The sequence below is a fragment of the Entelurus aequoreus genome, linkage group LG27, assembly GCF_033978785.1.
Source record: "Entelurus aequoreus isolate RoL-2023_Sb linkage group LG27, RoL_Eaeq_v1.1, whole genome shotgun sequence".
Taxonomy (NCBI): Eukaryota; Metazoa; Chordata; class Actinopteri; order Syngnathiformes; family Syngnathidae; genus Entelurus; species Entelurus aequoreus.
Window position 1 is genome coordinate 25539596 of NC_084757.1, and position 20644 is coordinate 25560239.

Here is a 20644-nt window from a genome sequence, read left to right on the forward strand (position 1 = left end):
AGCATTGTACTTTCAAGTACAACAATGAGTAGATGAGTGTTGTGTGTGTGTGTGTGTATATGTGTAAATAAATGAACACTAAAATTCAAGTATTTCTTTTATTTATATATATAATCAAATATATATATATATATATATATATATATATATATGTATATATACATATACATATAGCTAGAATTCACTGAAAGTCAAGTATTTATATATATATATATGAAATACTTGAATTGGTGAATTCTAGCTGTAAATATACTCTCCTCTTAACCACGCCCCCCACCCAACCACGCCCCCATCCCCGACCAAGCCCCCCCCCTCCCGATATTGGAGGTCTCAAGGTTGGCAAGTATGCTACTATCCAAGCTATCCGTTTTATTAAAACAATTTTTTTTTGCCATTTAAGGAAGTCGCGTGTACTTTGCGCATGCGTTGACCGATCGGGTTTTTTGTTTCTTTTAGAAACCTTTATTTATTAATTTTAACGGTAGGCCGATAAATATAAATGCTTTAAAATTTAATATCAGAAATTATCGGTATCGGTTTTTTTTTATTATCGGTATCGGTTTTTAATTTTTTAAATTTTTAAATTTTATTAAATCAACATAAAAAACACAAGATACACTTACAATTAATGCACCAACCCAAAAAACTTCCCTCCCCAATTTACACTCATTCACACTCATTCACACAAAAGGGTTGTTTCTTTCTGTTATTAATATTCTGGTTCCTATATATCAATATATATCAATACAGTCTGCAAGGGTTACAGTCCGTAAGCACACATGATTGTGTGTGCTGCTGGTCCACTAATAGTACTAGCCTTTAACAGTTAATTTTACTCATTTTCATTAATTACTAGTTTCTATGTAACTGTTTTTATATTGTTTTACTTTCTTGTTTATTCAAAAAAATGCTTTTAATTTATTTATCTTATTTTATTTTATTTTTTAAAAAGGACCTAATCTTCACCATACCTGGTTGACCAAATTAGGCATAATAATGTGTGTTAATTCCACGACTGTATATATCGGTATCGGTAATTAATAATCATGAATCAATTTAAGTGGACCCCGACTTAAACAAGTTGAAAAACTTATTCGGGTGTTACCATTTAGTGGTCAATTGTACGGAATATGTACTTCACTGTGCAACCTACTAATAAAGTCTCAAGAGTTGGACAATATCGGAATATCGGATATTGGCAAAAAAGCCATTATCGGACATCCCTAATTTTAACATTTACAAACAGTTGAGAAATAATAATCAAAGTAAGTACAAAAACAGTACAAAACCGTACAAAACAGCGCCAGGGGATTTAAATTCAAAGTAACTAAAATAGAATGCAAAATATACATATAACAAACAAAGTGTAGTAAAAAATGTAATGCAATGTCAACATCTGCATCGATGACGCCATAACTGCACTTCCACGCTCATCCAGCGGGGGGCAGCATGCTCCAATTTAAGGGTCCCAAAAGAAATGACGATTTGCAAAAAAAAAAAAAAAAAAATCTATTCTTTCCCCCCTTGCAGATTTGTTTGTGTGTGCAAAGAATTGGCAAGGTCTCTTCTTCTGAAGTTTGCGCAAGAATATCCGTCCGTAGTTGAAGTTGACAAGAAAAAGAACTAGACTTGAGTGCAGCGTGAGGACGCGGACGTGGTCAGTCGGCGTGTCCAGACCCTCAGGAGCGTGACGGACGGCTGGGCAGTCCTATGATACCTCCCAAACACTTCTTTTTCCCCCCTTTTTGCCTTCTTTAAATCACACCAAAACAACAACGCTCGGCTAACTTTTACACCGAAGAAGTCCGAAGAGCCCTCCGAGATGTCCGTGGCAGGCTTGAAGAAGCAGTTTTATAAAGCCAGTCAGGTTTGTCAAACTTTTCTCGCCCGTGGCTAGCATGCTAGCGTCGCTTAGCATCGGAGCTAACGCTACTTTTCCAATGCTAACAAACCGTTAGCCTAGCGAACGATGACATAAGCTAATAGCAGCGAATCTTGACATTTCACTCTTTTTACCCGCGCTAATCCTTATTAAAGTGGAGTTGTTGGCGTTATAGTAATGTGCTGTGTTTGAATGTAAACCTACTTTTTACTGCTAATTATAAACCTCCAGGTTGTACAATGTAAGCAACTTTATGGAAGTACTTTAGTATCTCCTCTTCTTTGAGCTGAATACATGCTGACCTCCTTTTCCACCAGTTGTGTCCAGCTGTGTTGTGTTTAGGGCCTTTTTTTTAATTACAGGAGGTTGAATGGGATCCCCCACTGATTGGAAATGCAAAAAACACAAATTTGATGAGTTTGACTGTTTTTCCCCTACTCAAGAATTTCTTCGCCACCCCTGCTGATGTCAGCAGGAAAGGCTTGTGTTTAGCAGTGTCTTGCCAGGCATAGGCACTGCTAAAATATGTCCGCCATACCTTCATGGTTTGATTCCAACTTTTGGGAATTATGCAAATCCCAAATACAGGTACCTATAGGTAAGATAAGTTAGTTTTGCATATTAGGACTCCTTAAAAAAATACACTAGGAGGTAACCTACAGCCACATATTGTTTATTTGACCTGGTGCTGATTAGAGACTGTTATTTTCTTTTGTAGACCACACACTGGGATGGGTGATATGGCTTGTATTGTGCTATATTTTGCAGCCTCCTTCGATAACCTTTTATGTCACGATATATTATTTTATATGTAAATGATATATACAGTATATAAAGGTTTATATGAAATAGGGACAGATACAGAAACATAGATATCTGAAACAGTTATCCAATGTATGCATCATAGTGTTTGTAGCCAAAGCTAATTTACAACACTTGTCCCCAACAACAACAACACAGATCTAACATCATTAAAATAGGAAAATAAAAAGAAGAAGGCAAAGAGGAGTCGATAATAATGATAATAGTAATAACACAGACAAAGTGCAAACTAGATAAAAGCCAATAATAATAATAACACAGACAAAGTGCAGACTAGATAAAAACCAATTAGTAAAGATTAATAAAAACTAAACATGGGAACACGATTGTAGCTCAACTAGCCACAATTTTGTTTGTTTTAAGAAAGTGACAAGTGCAGGTATAGTTTTCAAAGTGTCAGGTAGAGAGTTATATAGTTGTGGTCCTTTTATTGAAAAGGCAGTCTGGGCAAAAAATGTTCTACGCAATGGAACGCAACAGTTGCCTTTTGACGTTGCTCGGGTGGTAGATCTGGTACCACTTTGCAGTCTTGTAATTGCCTTGCAGAGCAATTGGGGAGCAGAGTTATCCAAGCATTTAAAAACCAGTTTGACTGTGTGTAACAAAATAAAATTGGCAAAACCTAAAATATTGTATTTAGTTAAAATTTGGCAATGATGATATCGTATACTCTTCTTGACTAGGACTTTCAAGGCGCGGTTATAAAGACACTCAATGGTCTTGATTGATGACTGGTGTGCCTGGGACCATGTAGTTAAGCCATAAGATATGTGTGAAAGAATCATTGAATTCATAAAAGTAAAAGCACAGCTGAGAGTTAAGCATGAATTCATAAAAGTAAAAGCACAGCTGAGAGTTAAGCAGTTTCTTATAATCTTAAAACAGCCTAGGTTTGCCTTCAGGGTTTTACACATATTCTTAATGTGATGAGGAAAACGTTTTGAAATGGGTTACAAAGACTGTTAAAAAGGGTTAAAAATACTGATAGTCATACTTAAAATGTTCAAAACCACTGAATAATTACATTTCTTATCACAATTATAATCAAGACAAAAACACATAATGGCTTTGTAACAATAACATTATACATTTTTCTTTTTTAAATGATTTCATATTATTGGCTCTGATTTAAATTTGTTGGATTTTGCCCTTAAAGGCCTACTGAAATGAAATTTTCTTATTTAAACGGGGATAGCAGATCCATTCTATGAGTCATACTTGATCATTTCGCGATATTGCCATATTTTTGCTGAAAGGATTTAGTAGAGAACACAGACGATAAAGTTCGCAACTTTTGGTCGGTGATAAAAAAAGCCTTGCCTGTACCGGAAGTAGCGTGACGTCTCAGGTTGAAGGGCTCCTCACATTTCCCCATTGTTTACACCAGCAGCGAGAGCGATTCGGACCGAGAAAGCGCCGATTACCCCATTAATTTGAGCGAGGATGAAAGATTTGTGGATGAGGAACATGAGAGTGAAGGATTAGAGTGCAGTGCAGGACTTTCTTTTTTCGCTCTGACCGTAACTTAGGTACAAGGGCTCATTGGATTCCACACTTTCTCCTTTTTGTATTGTGGATCACGGATTTGTATTTTAAACCACCTCGGATACTATATCCTCTTGAAAATGAGAGTCGAGAACGCGAAATGGACATTCACAGTGACTTTTATCTCCACGACAATACATCGGTGAAGCACTTTAGCTACGGAGCTAACGTGATAGCATCGGGCTTAACTGCAGATAGAAACAAAAGAAATAAGCCCCTGACTGGAAGGATAGACAGAAGATCAACAATACTATTAAACCATGGACCTGTAACTACACGGTAATGCTTTCCAGCCTGGCGAAGCTTAACAATGCTGTTGCTAACGACGCCATTGAAACTAACTTAGCTACGGGACCTCGACAGAGCTATGCTAAAAACATTAGCTATCCACCTACGTCAGCCCTCATCTGCTCATCAACACCCGTGCTCACCTGCGTTCCAGCGATCGACGGCGCGATGAAGGACTTCACCCGATCATCGATGCGGTCGGCGGCTAGCGTCGGATAGCGCGTCTGCTATCCAACTCAAAGTCCTCCTGGTTGTGTTGCTGCAGCCAGCCGCTAATACACCGATCCCACCTACAGCTTTCTTCTTTGCAGTCTCCATTGTTCAGTAAACAAATTGCAAGAGATTCACCAACACGGATGTCCAGAATACTGTGGAATTTTGAGATGAAAACAGAGCTGTTTGTATTGGGATACAATGTGTCCCAATACTTCCGCTTCAACCATTGACGTCACGCGCAAACGTCATCATACCTAGACGTTTTCAACCGGAAGTTTCCCGGGAAATTTAAAATTGCACTTTATAAGTTAACCCGGCCGTATTGGCATGTGTTGCAATGTTAAGATTTCATTATTGATATATAAACTATCAGACTGCATGGTCGGTAGTAGTGGGTTTCAGTAGGCCTTTAAGGTCCTCCTGTGTCCAGGGATGCAAAATGCAAAAAACACAATTTTGATGAGTTTGACTGTTTTTCCCCTACTCAAGAATTTGTTCGCCGCCCCTGCTAATGTAAGCAGGAAAGGCTTGTATCTGACTCGGATTCTTGCCAGGCATAGACACCGATCATCGAAAAAGCAGAATAGCTGCAAAACTAATATAGATGAGTATACAGATGTGCACACGACTTATTTCCTGTGGGCTGCCTTTGTTTTCCACCCCAATAACAGTTGACACAGCTTAGATTTCTCCTCACTGGGGGCATACAGGAAGTTAGGGTGGATATCAGCGTCCAACAGTGCACACATCCGTGTTTATCTCCCACTCTCTCTTTGCCTGCTTCCTTTTGTAAATGATCACCTCGTTTAATGGTTCTCAAACTTTTTTCACCAGGTACCACCTCAGAAAATTCCCACTTACCACCATAATGTCCAACATTAAAATACAGTAGCATATTAGGCCTAAGTAGTCATTAAAAACAAGGCGGAGATCTTATTTAACAAGTATTCAGTTCAGTTTCAGTTTGTTTTATTTCGAACATGCATACGATACAATGTGATGCATCACACAATTCCAGTTGTTTCATTACAGCACGTCCGAAAAGGAGTAGGAAGAAGCAGAGCTTATTTAATCCTACACCTTTTCATACCATAGCAATTTTATCCAATTTCCTTGTTCTCTGTAACATAAGAGAAACAAATAAATAATATACCATAGTAAGCAAACAAATATTAAATACATAAATAATATTTGTCTCAATAAATTTTTTTAAAAAAAATGGGGAAAAAGGGTTTAAGATGTTCATCATAATTCTTGTGCTGTGTATTTTGTGAACACTTGTAGTTTGAACAGTCTCTTAAACTGAATCCAGTGTTTCCCATAAACTGCCAAGATACCTGTGGTGGTGGGGGCGTGGCTATGGGCGTGGTCACCATGACACCATCGAGTAATTTGCATAATTTACTACAATGATATGATTTTCTCTAAAAAGGCTCAAAAAATGTATACTTACTAATTAATAACAGTTTTGTTTTAAACGTCCATCCATCCATCCATTTTACAATATAATTACAACACTTTATGTCCATATTTATATACAGATTTGAACAATAAGTTATTCACTGGAATATATTTATTAATTGTGGTTCTTACAAAAAATATATCTTATAAAATATAAAAGCTAAAATGTCTCTTAAAGCTCTGCCCCTTTAATTAGTGCATACTAAATAATTTAACTTTAGCCTACTACTACAACCATATCATTTACCAGCAACATAAAGTGAAACAGAGGCAGAGGTGTCCTGCCACAGTCAGTAACAAATAAACAGAAAACAGTAGTGGTCAAATACAAATAAGGCAACAAGAGAAGTATCCTACACTTCTCTTTTGTAAAGTAAATCTGAACAGCCTATATGGGCATCTACATCAACTATATGATTTGCCTGAAAAGCTGGACAGGACAAAAAAAAATAATTTTTTATTTATTTATTTATTTGTGGCGGACATAATTCTTTCGTGGCGGGCCATCACAAATAAATGAATGTGTGGGAAACACTGGAATCATATTGGTGCTTTGTTTGATTTCTTAGGTTAATCCGTTCAATAATTTCATTCCACATACAAATATGCTAAATGTTTTAAGTCTTGTACGAGCATACAAATGTTTAAAATTTGATTTTCCTCTAAGGTTATATTTCTCCTCTTTTTTTGGGAAGAATTGTTGTACATTCTTGGGTATCAGGTTATTTGCTTTGTACATAATTTTAGCTGTTTGCAAACGCACCAAATCGTTGAATTTCAATAATTGAGATTCGATAAATAAAGGGTTTGTATGTTCTCTATATCCAACATTACGTATTATTCTAATTGAATAAACGGTAGAGGATGGATGGATGGATGGATGGATGGATATTTTTTGTAACACAGTTGGTGAATGAAGCGCACATTTGTAGTTGTTTCCCCATATTTCTACACAAAATATATTTTAATATTTTTGGTTACTGTAACACACTGCACAAACATCAACAATGAAACGTTATATACAGTACATACTTACAGACTTCTTTGGCGTACAACGCTAAAAACATAAACGTTACTCTGACACGGAGTAACGTTTTTAAAAAAAAAAAAAACACGACTTTCTTGTATTGCTTTCTTGGGGTAACTCCTTTTAGTTGACCATGTACCAGTCAATCTGTACCGGTACTTTTCAGAGGCCGTATAGTAGCGAATATGATTCATTAGTATCGCGGTACTATACTGATACCGGTATACTGTACAACCCTAGTGCATACAGAGGTAGATCAAGCTAACTGCTGGATACTGACCACTTGTTGTGATACTTCAAATCTAGCTGCATTACTACTTAACATGTAATGGTGGTTCTTTGGTCAAAATGTTGCATAGACTAGGTTTTACTGACCATCTTTAAGCCGCTTTCTGACTCTCTTCAGGAAGCGCCGTGTTGTGGGCGATCTTATTTACATGCCTCCACTTCGACTACATCTTCTCCCCGTCAGGCATGTTGTAGTTTTTAACGCTTCGATATGGAGTCTACTGACAGATGCAAGTTTGAACTATACACTAATTTGTAGAGATGTCCGATAATGGCTTTTTTGCCGATATCCGATATTCCGATATTGTCCAACTCTTAATTACCGATTTCGATATCAACCGATACCGATATATACAGTCGTGGAATTAACACATTATTATGCCTAATTTTGTTGTGATGCCCCGCTGGATGCATTAAACAATGTAACAAGGTTTTCCAAAATAAATCAACTCAAGTTATGGAAAAAAATGCCAACATGGCACTGCCATATTTATTATTGAAGTCACAAAGTGCATTATTTTTTTTAACATGCCTCAAAACAGCAGCTTGGATTTTGGGACATGCTCTCCCTGAGAGAGCAGGAGGAGGTTGGGGGGGTTGAGGTGGTGGTGGTGGGGGTAGTGGGGGTTTATATTGTAGTGTCCCGGAAGAGTTAGTGCTGCAAGGGGTTCTGCGTATTTGGACTGTTGTGTTTATGTTGTGTTACGGTGCGGATGTTCTCCCGAAATGTGTTTGTCATTCTTGTTTGGTGTGGGTTCACAGTGTGGCGCATATTTGTAACAGTGTTAAAGTTGTTTATACGGGCACCCTCAGTGTGACCTGTATGGCTGTTGACCAAGTTTGCATTGCATTCACTTGTGTGTGTGAAAAGCCGTAGATATTATGTGATTGGGCCGACACGCAAAGGCAGTGCCATTAAGGTACGCCCCCAATATTGTTGTCTGGGTGGAAATCGGGAGAAATTCGGGAGAATGGTTGCCCCGGCAGATTTTCCGGAGGTGCACTGAAATTCGTGAGTGTCCCGGGAAAATCGTGAGGGTTGGCAAGTATGACTGGGAGACGCAACTGCTCTGTACTTCTCCCTACGTCCGTGTACCCCTCCGTACAGCGGCGTTTTAAAAAGTCATAAGTTTTACTTTTTGAAACCGATACCGATAATTTCCGACATTACATTTTAAAGCATTTATCGGCCGATAATATCGGCAGTCCGATATTATCAGACATCTCTACTAATTTGTATTAGAAACGGCAACAGCGGAGGATGCATGTGCATGTACGAGCCAGTCTTCCCCACAACAAGAGGATAGAGAACAAGAAGGAACTTATTGACTACAGCATAGGACTACAATGGCGGACTCGTGTGAAGCTCTTTGGGTAAACCTCTACCTTTTTATGGAGTTATCCGCTGACATGACACTTGGGAAAGTTGTCACAAATTGGGCGATTTCCAAACGGCTCGTTCGGGGGAAGTATTGTTTTATAAATAGGCAAGATTGTTTTATAAATATCTCCGCCATAACTTTGTAGTTTGATTTCAAATTTTTGGGAGTTATGCAAATACACAAATACAGGTACCGATAGGTAAGATAAGTTAGTTTTGCATAATAGGACTCCTTAAAAAAATACACTATGAGGTTACCTACAGCCACATATTGTTTATTTGACCTGGTGCTGATTAGAGACTGTTATTTTCTTTTTTAGACCACACACTAAAGATGGGTGATATGGCCTAAAATCTGTACTGTGCTATATTTTGCAGCCTCCTTCGATAACCTTTTACATCACAATATACAAATGGTTAGAAATACTGACAGTCATACTTAAAATTTTCAAAACCACTGAATAATTACATTTTTTATCACAATTATAATCAGACAAAAACACAGAATGGCTTTGTGACAATAACATACTTTTTTTTTTTTTTTTAAATGATTGTATAATGTTAAAGTCCTCCTGTGTCCAGGGACTTATTTTCAGAGTTTGGAAACGATAACAGAAACGACAAAAAATAATATTTTATGATAATAATAAAATATTGATCTAATCACTGTAATATCGACTATAAACTGATACTATAATTAGTATCATTACTGTCACTTTGTATCGATCTGCCCACATTTGCCCACCTTTCATTCTCATAGCTTAGTGTAGCGTCCTACAGTTTGCAGTGTAGCATGTTTAGCTATTCCTTGTCCTCCAATGATAATGCTCCTTGTAAGAAACTTGGTGTATTTTCCATATGTTATCAACATGCACGGCATAATGATAGTATTCAAAGCTCTATTTAATATCATTTATATCGTATATTGTGCAAGCCTACTACTCGGGGTGAACTGTTAATTGGAGCACAGTAATTTGTTGGGATATAAAGGTATCAAATTCTCATGGTACAATATTATCACGGTATTCAGGCCATGGTATGATATTATTGTGGTATATGTTTAAAAAAAAAAAGGATGCCATGATGTGTAAAATGAAGTGGCAGGAATGTTTAGGATAAACACGCTTACTGTTTTTGAACACAAATATAATTCTGAAATGTTGTAATCATATTTATTACTACAAACATGTATTTTTAAATGCAAATGATTGTGCTGTTTCAAGCAAATATATACAAAAAATGTCTTTAAGGTGACAATGTAAACATAAACATCCACTAATGTTTAGCTTAGTTAGCTTCAAATATATTGGAAATACCGTTATAGCTCAAGACTAATTTGTGATTTTTTTTCCTCCTTGGCACCAACATAGGTCTTTCTCACACATTCGTTTATTTGCCCCAGCCAGCCACGAATAGATTTGGAATAACACAATTAGATTTGCCGCTACCTGGTACGCCCGCTTATAAACGTATTATGGGACTGTCTGTAAATGTAGTTTGTCATTAACAACTATTGTAACACTGTTTTAGAGCAGCAGCTATCGAATATTTTAGTAATGGAGTATTATATCGAATATCCCAATCGAATAAATGATATTTTTGCTTTAAAAAAAAAAAATATATATATAATGTATATATATATATATACATATATACACTACCGTTCAAAAGTTTGGGGTCACATTGAAATGTCCTTATTTTTGAAGGAAAAGCACTGTACTTTTCAATGAAGATAACTTTAAACTAGTCTTAGCTTTAAAGAAATACACTCTATACATTGCTAATGTGGTAAATGACTATTCTAGCTGCAAATGTCTGTTTTTTGGTGCAATATCTACATAGGCGTATAGAGGCCCATTTCCAGCAACTATCACTCCAGTGTTCTAATGGTACAATGTGTTTGCTCATTGGCTCAGAAGGCTAATTGATGATTAGAAAACCCTTGTGCAATCATGTTCACACATCTGAAAACAGTTTAGCTCGTTACAGAAGCTACAAAACTGACCTTCCTTTGTGCAGATTGAGTTTCTGGAGCATCACATTTGTGGGGTCAATTAAACGCTCAAAATGGCCAGAAAAAGAGAACTTTCATCTGAAACTCGACAGTCTATTCTTGTTCTTAGAAATGAAGGCTATTCCACAAAATTGTTTGGGTGACCCCAAACTTTTGAACGGTAGTGTGTGTATATATATATATACATATTATATATATAATATATATATATATATATATATTATATATATATATAATATATATATATATATATATATATATATATATATATATATAATATATATATATATATATATATATATATTTTGTCCTGTCCAGCTTCTCAGGCAAATCATATTGTTGATGTGGATGCCCATATCAGCTGTACAAATTTACTTTGCAAAAGAAAAGTGTGGGATACTTCTCTTGTTGCCTTATTTGTAGTTTGACTTTGTTAAATGGATTTATGTTATTATTTGGTGCAGCCGGGCTGGAGCAATATTTTTGCTAAATTAAGGTTTAATTATACATGTTAAGATGTGCCCTCAATTATGGTGTTTGGCCTAATTGTCTTTTATTTCCTAAACGCCTGTTTTCATTATTGAAGGCTGACACGCACAGCTGAAATGCGTCCGTGGTTGATTGTGCCAATTTGTGTGTGCTAATAAAAACAGGTGCGCTCACAGCCCTATGTGCTGTGAGCGCACAAGTATGCGTCTGCGTGTGGACAAGAGGCCTAAACGCAGAGATAAGTATGCGTTTATCAAGTATCTGTGTTTGTGAAGACATTAACGAGGCAAAATGCAGTAAAAAAAACTTAACGACGCATCGAGTCAGCAAAAAATCCTCGAATATATGTTGTAATCGAATTACTCTAGTTACTTGGGTAATCGTTTCAGCTCTACTCTGTTTCTTAACACACCTCGCCGGGTGTGCTAGAGAATAAGAAGACATAGCAGGAACAGGCATCAGCACCGACAACCTCGGAACCTCGCTATATTTAGTGAGTATTCAGAACCCTTTCCAATATATCATAGTGGAGATCATCACATTTGATAGATGGCAACTAGTTAGGTTTGCGGATAAGCCATCAATGATTGGTGACCTTGACAGAGGCCTGTATGAATATGGGAAACCACCATTTGGCGTTCCAAATCTGGCCCCTGACCCCATTGGACACACCGACCTAGATTTGTCTTTTTCAAAAAAGTGATTAGCAACAAGTGTGCCGTCTTTTGTGGTCTCATCCGGTATGTGTCCATACACTAAATTTCTCTGATTACTCAAATAGTTAGACTCTAAATAAGCCTCCTTCAACCCATGGAAACACCTTAATACGATTGTGTTCGGTTTTTTGAAAAGTAGGACTAACACACCTGTATTACGCGATGGAAACCAGATCTTGAGAGGGGGTGTGTGCGGCCGGAGAGGACCCTTCGTATCGCGCATTCGCCAGTCTCAACGCGCGGGATACAACCCGGAAGCAGATAAACAATAAGCAATAAAAACGTAGCGATAATTGTAATGAAGAGGAGACTGTTTATTTGCTAAACACATTAAAAGAACAGAATATTTTAAAGTGCATTGATAGTAGAAAAAATTTAACTGAGATTTATTTAAGATGGTAGTTTAGGAAATGGAAAATGCGACTGTGAATAAAATAAGTCAGAATGTTTAATGAGATGAAAGATATTAAAGCGTATACAAACCTCATCAGTCAGGGCACGAACAGGCTTTTTCTTAGGATTTAAAAGTCCTTCCATCAATCCACAGATCATTTTGAGTGAACTTTACATGATTTTCATCCGAAAATTCCTTCGAAAAAACGCTGCCCTCGCCTTTCTTTGCCTCCGACCCGATACATTCTTGGTAGTAGCGTCCTGCCTGTAGCACAATCCAAGATCATTTCTTGATGCTGTCTGCTATTTAACTTCATACTTGTAATTTGTGCCAATATTACAGCGGACATCAGTTAAAACAACGTCCTATGATGTCCTAGTGTGAGGTCATAGGTCAACCGTAAAAGTAATTCAGTTATCCACGCTAAAATGAAAATAAGTGCCCCCCAGTGTACGGGAGGCACATAACTTTTGACTAATAGTCGCATTTGAGAGTGTGCATGGACACTTGGGACTTCACGCGTAGTGTGAAAATATAAAAAAAACAGAAACTATTTGAGAAATCAGACTAATTTAGTGCATGGAAACATAGTGACTGGGCACGTTTGGTGGCTAACATGAAAGCACATATTGCTCTTCTCAACAAGCAGCAGGTTCTGCTGTGTCCCCACTGCCCGATCGAAAAGCACTTAAAGGCTTGTGAAAAGCAACAAAATTAAGTTCCTTTGTATTTCTTAAGATATTTGATTAGTTTTTCATGTTTTTTGCTCACATGCGTCATGCAAATTAAAGGGTGACGTCAACTACCTCCACCCCACCCCATGCAACCCAACAGTTAAATTGCAGTCCTGTGGGAAACTCTGAACATGAATTTGTTTTCTCATATGAGAAATTGAGCTTTAAAAAGCACTTGTCTCACATTTTGTTACATTTGTGGTTGTGTTAGCTCTGCTTCCCTAATCCTGTGTGCATGTAAATACTACTTGTGCGGGCTCATGGGCTGCTACCACACACGCACACACTGAGTGTAGAAGTTGAAATGAAGTAACAATTTGCTCGTAGACACAAGGCCTAATCCAGGGGTGTCTAAAGTGTGGCCCGCAGCAAATTTTAAAGGCCTGCTGCACATTTTAAAAACTACAATTAAAAAAAAAAAAAGCATGAAAAGTGGAATAAAAGAAAAAATAGGTGCAATGTAATGAGAAAATGTTGCTATATTGACACTAATAACACAAAGTTGCCATGAAGACAGTTTTTTTTACTTTAAATTGATATTGCTAAAAAAAACAACAACTTTTAATCGACAGATAAATCTGAAGTTGATCGAGAGATTTAAAGGGGAACAGCACTTTTTTGGAATTTCGCCTATCGTTCACAATCATGAGAAACAAGAACACGTCTTTTTTTAGGATTTTAATAATGATAAAAAAGGCTTGCAAGATGCGGCTAATGAGAGTCACCATTGTAGCCTTCAGAGACCTTTAAAACTACTTCAAAACCCCCATCAACGTTTTATATACACGCTGCAAATCTATATATAATTTAGACCGTAACAATATGTAATATGTACAATATTTACCGAATTTTGGTCATTTTATGCTCAGCCGTAACTAATTCTTCGGCGCATTTATTTTCGTTTCCATAGCAGCGCACTACCGACTTCCTGTAACAAATATGTTCCTACACCCTGAATCAAACGTGAGTGTGTTTTCTAATCATGGCAGACTTGGTAACAGACAACGAAGACGACTATTATTGGACAAATGGGGATTATCAACCTTATATTTTTTTAACTAAATATACGGAGGATAAACTGCTGCTTAGAGAAGCGAGCACAAAGAAGGGGCTGAAACGTTGAAGCAGACAAAAGCAAACATGGTCACGCTGCAAATCTGCAACTTTTGAGCCAAGCTATGCCCAATTATGGAGTGCCCAAATCAACTGGAAACTTAACGTCCCCGGCCAGCTTGACCAAATGATGGACCAACTGTCCATCGTGTGAGTCACTATATTATTGATCATGATACATGCAGCACATCACCGTACACTACAGTACATACACCGTCGAGCTGTGTACAAACAAAACATGAAATGTGGGCTAATACTTTACAGATACTGTAATATGATTGTTCATGTTTTTCAGTTCGTACAGATTGGTGTCTTATCGCATTGTGATAAGACACCTATGTCAAACGACATAGAAGCTAGGTTATCTCTTGCCGTAGTTATCTTTTACAGCTAATACCGTAGCACGCCAATGTGTTAGTAAGCTAGAAAAATAGTTCCTCAGTGTTCACTTCCACAATAACAATGTTGCTACAGTTTGGTTACTATACAGGTTACCAAACGTAAATGGAGTATTGTTGACGGTTTTTGAATGCCTTTTTAAAGTGACTTAGAGGTAGAATTGATTGCTCCCATTAGCTGCGTCGCTACCTACCAAGAACAAGCCAATTTTTATATGATGATGATTGTGAACAATAGGCAAAAGTCCCAAAAAGTGCAGTTCCCCTTATAAGCGTTGAATGTAAAAATATCATTTATATATGACTTATTTCACTTTTATGAGTGGGGCCTCTGGGATCCCCGAGACCTTGTCTTTTTTTGGTTTTTTGTCATTGATAACAAAATAATATTGAATCAAAAGCAAAGTTGTTATGAAATATTTACCTATTTAAGGCTCCAATTACTTCACATCAAATTTTCAACTTCGAACATTTTTGGGGGAAATATATATTGCATATTTTGTGTTTTTGCCATAAAAAACATGGTTTTCTTTGACAAAAAAAGGGCATTAAACAAAAAAAGGGAAACTTGATGTCAACCAATCTAAAGCTATCTATTGATATTGTAGTGTTAAAAGTAAAACAAAACAAAAAACAGACTTTTTTTTTTTAACACTTTAATAACTGAGTCCTTTTGGGTCCCTGGGACCTTTAACATTCACCAACAATTAAAGGCCTACTGAAATGAATTTTTTTATTAAAACGGGAATAGCAGATCCATTCTGTGTCATACTTGATCATTTCGCGATATTGCCATATTTTTGCTGAAAGGATTTAGTAGAGAAAATCGACGATAAAGTTCGCAACTTTTGCTCGCTGATAAAAAAAAGCCTTGCCTGTACCGGAAGTAGCGTGACGTCACAAGCGGTAGTGCTGCTCACAATTCCCCGTTGTTTACAATAGAGCGAGAGAGATTCGGACCGAGAAAGTGACGATTACCCCCATTAATTTGAGCGAGGGATGAAAGATTCGTAGATGAGGAATGTTACAGTGAAGGACTTGAGAGGCAGTGATGGACGTATCTTTTTTCGCTCTGACCGTAACTTAGGTACAAGCTGGCTCATTGGATTCCACACTCTCTCCTTTTTCTATTGTGTATCACATATTTGTATTTTAAACCATCTCAGATACTATATCCTCTTGAAAATGACAGTCGAGAACGCGAAATGGACATTCACAGTGACTGAACATGTAAATACACGATTAATAATTCAGCTTTGCGAAGCTAAAAAAATAGAAGCTAACCTAGCTACGTAGCCAACGCGATAGCAGCCGTCTCAAATGCAGATAGAAACTAATTAAAAAAAAACCTGACTGGATGGATAGACAGAAGATCAATAATACTATTAAACCATGAACATGTAAATACACGATTAATAATATTCCGCTTGGCGAAGCTAAAAAAAAAGAAGCTAACCTAGCTACGTAGCCAACGCGATAGCAGCAGTCTCAAATGCAGATAGAAACTACATTTAAAAAAAACCTGACTGGATGGATAGACAGAAGATCAATAATACTATTAAACCATCAACATGTAATACACAATTAATAATATTCTGCTTGGCGAAGCTAAAAAAACAGAAGCTAACCTAGCTGCGTAGCCAACGCGATAGCGTCAGTCTCAAATGCAGATAGAAACTAAATAAAAAAAAACCCTGACTGGATGGATAGACAGAAGATCAATAATACTATTAAACCATGAACATGTAAATACACGATTAATAATATTCCGCTTGGCGAAGCTAAAAAAACAGAAGCTAACCTAGCTGCGTAGCTAACTTAGATGCGGCGGCGGGCGTTTGTACGCTTTTGACGACACCCGGCCGCCATCAGAGTCGGCAAGAAACATATATTTCCCCGAAGTTACGTACGTCACATGCACATATCGACACGCACGTACGGGCAAGCGATCAAATGATTGGAAGCCAAAGCTAGACTCACCGTAGTGCGTCTGTTATCCTGCTCAAAACACAACACAACCTCCTGGTGTTGGTGTTGCTGTAGTCCGCCGCTCCACCGATCGCACCTACAACTTCTTATTTGCAGTCTCCATTGTCCCATTAAACAAATTGCTCAATCGCTTTATTAACAAGCGGTAACTGGTTGTAGTTCAAAAAGTAACGCACACACATACACGAGCTGCTGTTAGCCACAAGTCACGCTCACACACACTCAAGTTCTCCGCCAACTCACTCGCGCATGCACGTTCCCCAAACCCTTAAGACACAGTACACTAATGCAAATATCACAGATATTACAGTATTGTACTTAGCCGCTAAGACACCGATCAATCCCACCTACAACGTTCTTCTTTGCAGTCTCCATTGTTCATTAAACAAATTGCAAAAGATTCACCAACACAGATGTCCAGAATACTGTGGAATTTTGTCGAAGAAAACAAGAGGCTTTTCTATCGGGTCCGATGGGGTCCAACCACTTCCGTTGCTTTTGTGACGTCACGCGCATAAATCATATCCAAAGGAGTTTTTCAACCGGAAGTGTGGCAGGGAATTTTAAAATTGCACTTTATAAGTTTAACCCGGCGTATTGGCATGTGTTGCAATGTTAAGATTTCATCATTGATATATAAACTATCCAGACCTGCGTGGTGGTAGTAGTGGGTTTCAGTAGGCCTTTAAGGGGAGCTCTAATGGCTACAATTATATTGTATTGGTTTTTAAAATAGATAATATTAAAATGGCCCTCGCATACTTTTGTTTTTCAGTGTGCAGTCCTCAGTGAAAATACTGTAGTTGGACACCCTGGCTTAATCTCTCTGCTCTGATTTGCTTAATAGTGCTAAGGGTGTAGCTTCGGTATCTCAACTAGTGACCTGAAAGCTTCAAGGCTGGATTTCATCCTTCGCTGTGCACCAAAATAAAATTCAATCCCAGTCATTACAAAAGGAGCCCAGAACTTTGCTGATTAGTCAAGCTGTCATGAGACAGCTTGAATTGCTGATTCAAAAAGATATCTTACTGCTGTAAAAGCTGTCTAATGACACAAGGGTCAATAATGTATTTATTGTACTTAAAGTGGGTCAGGGTTATTTTTTATAAACACGGGGCTGTAAATCATTGCTTTTATCTAAGTATGTTTTTCTGGACCGACTTAAAAGAACTTTGCAGCTGTAACAGATGTAAACACTTCAGACAGTCGTCTTATTTCATTTCCCCAAGGCTGACAAGCTCAACCGTAAATAAAATCTGCTTAGAATTGCAAAATACTAAGTCAAGAAGTCTGCAAAATAAAGGCAAACATATCAGATCCACACACCCTTTCAGTCAAACATCTATTGTGGGTCAAACCTTTGTCGTAGTTGCAGCTTTAAAACAGCGTCCTACAGCGCTCAACACGCTTGAACTCAAATGGCTTTTTAGGGAGAACTGAGTCATTTCTTGTGTCATCTTGACTCTATTTGAACAAAAACATCTGACTTTCTGTAAGAAGTTTTAATGTAGGGACGTTCCTTAATGATTCCAATTCCGATCATCAGTGAGTGAAATCCACCGATACCAATACCAATCACTGTACATTTTTCACTTTATTTACATTGAAGGCTAGTGTTAGTTTAGCAAAATGTACACCATTTTTAAACTAGTTATTTGTCTTTTATTACATATGATTGTTTGAGCATAACAAAGTCAATACTACACAATAATTAAACAAAAGCAAAAACTACGATCTACTACTCATTTAAATACGTTGTTTTTTTACCCGCAAAGTCCTCCTCTGTTCTGAGTTTGTCGACATGCAAAAGTATTATTTTTCATTAAATACAAATATTTACCTAATCACTCTAGTATGGATCATATACTGATGATGTCCTTGGTGTCCACACCACCAATTTATGGATTGAGCTGCCCTCTTACGTGTCGTGTACTAACTGTGACTGATTGATTGATTGAGACTTTTATTAGTAGATTGCACAGTACAGTACATATTCCGTACAATTGACCACTAAATGGTAACTTGTTTAAGTCGGGATCCACGTTAATCAATTCATGGTAAACAACGTTCTTGCAATGTTATCCTCTCTCTAACTCTTGTTAATCCACTTGTTAATTTCCTGTCATGTCTGAGGTAACAAGGTTCCATCTATACTTCTTAAAGTTTAATAAACGCTCATTTCTTGTGTTGTTTCAAGCTAGCTTAGCGGTTCGCTTAACTATTAGTAAAGTAAAGTAAGTACAGCACCCATGATTGTCACACACACACACTAGGTGTGGCGAAATTATTCTCTACATTTGACCCATCACCCTTGATCACCCCGTGGGAGGTGAGGGTAGCAGTGAGCAGCAGCGATGGCTGCGCCCGGGAATCATTTTTGGTGATTTAACCCCCAATTCCAACCCTTGATGCTGAGTGCCAAGCAGCCTGCACCTGGTTTGCTTCCGGTGTGTAACATGTTTAGCCTCGACGTAATAATAATTCTTAAAATACTAAGAAATGCAGTTCTTATCTTAGGTGAGCGGCTCCACACTGTGTATGGAAACATACTAATCAGCTGCTAGCCGCTCGTCAGCCAGAGGATTGGTGTTTGTGATTAGCATTAAAATAGGGAGGGCCGATCACGTACATTTTCACAATAATTGTCTAATGCCGATCGATCGGAACATCCCTAGTTTTTGACACAAAAACAATTGTTTAACAATAACATCCTTGTTGGGAAATCCAATAAATGTTGAATGTAGATAGCCATAACATAGCCATAAGTCATAACGACATTCTCCACTCAGATCCCACATCGGGGCAAGAAAAAAATAAACCCAATGGAAACAACGAGAAACCTTGGAAGGGACCGCAAAGACTATAAAAATGGGACCCATTACCTCCCTGCTTGGCACTCAGCATCAAGGGTTGGAATTGGGGGTTAAATCAACAAAAATTATTCCTGAGCGCAGCCCCTGCTGCTGCTCACTACTCCCCTCACCTCCCAGGGGGTGATCAAGGGTGATGGGTCAAATGCAGAGAATAATTTTGCCACACCTAGTGTGTGTGTGACAATCATTGGTACTTTAACTTGAACTTTAAATGTTTTTCCGACTTAAAAGGATGCTCCTCAGTTCTTTACCTTTCAAGTTTGGCCACGTTGTTCTGTGTTTGCTAGCAGGGTTAAAATGTCCATGCAAGGATCTGCCAATGTGTTTGCAGCGATTCAAGTTCCTCTATTCAATAGCAGCACTATACCGTTTTTAAAAATATGCAGTAAAAATATTTGTCTACCAAGTTGTGAACTAAACTTGGGGGCCAGTATGGTGCCATTCCCAGGCCAGATTTGGCCCCCAGGCCGCCGGTTGAAGAGCACTGCTTTGCATTTTTGAATGCCAACGCTCAGGGCATGCAGTGTTTACTTGGGAGAGTACTTCAAAATCTCTAAAACTTAGCAAATAGCAACATTTATGGCCTGCAGGTTAACGTGTTTATTAAAACCTTATGAGGGACATGAAATGGCCTCACTCTTTATTCACCCCCACCCCACCCCCACCTTTGTCTCTACCGCTAGATGGTGAGTGAGAAAGTTGGCGGCGCAGAAGGAACCAAACTCGATGATGACTTCAGAGACTTGGAGCGGGTAAGACGGCGTATTTTTGCGATTGTAAAGTGGAAAACATTGTTAGATGACTTCAACAGCCAATATTATAATAGTACTCTGTACAATTTGATGTTGGCATCTCGATATTATTCCTAGAGGGTGGACGTGACCAGTAAGGCCGTAGCGGAGGTGATCTCTAAAACCTCCGAGTATCTCCAACCCAACCCGGGTAAGCAACAACAGCAAAAACCTGGCTAGTGTAAATGTGTTCACCCTTTGTTGGAAGAGTTTCATCACAACC

At 37.9% G+C, this 20644-nt stretch overlaps 1 protein-coding gene across 2 annotated transcripts in view; it reads left to right on the forward strand.

Annotated features, from left to right (window-relative positions):
* Positions 1-1488: 1488 nt before the first annotated feature.
* sh3gl1b (SH3-domain GRB2-like 1b) overlaps positions 1489-20644 on the forward strand; it is a 32218-nt gene continuing 13062 nt past the window's right edge. The window contains exons 1-3 of one of the 2 annotated variants that reach the window (XM_062039297.1): positions 1489-1867; positions 20314-20382; positions 20500-20572. In XM_062039297.1, the coding sequence (XP_061895281.1) occupies positions 1823-1867; positions 20314-20382; positions 20500-20572 (187 nt within the window). In that variant the 5' untranslated portion in view covers positions 1489-1822. The remainder of the gene's footprint in view (positions 1868-20313; positions 20383-20499; positions 20573-20644) is intronic. The other variant, XM_062039296.1, reaches the window with a different exon arrangement.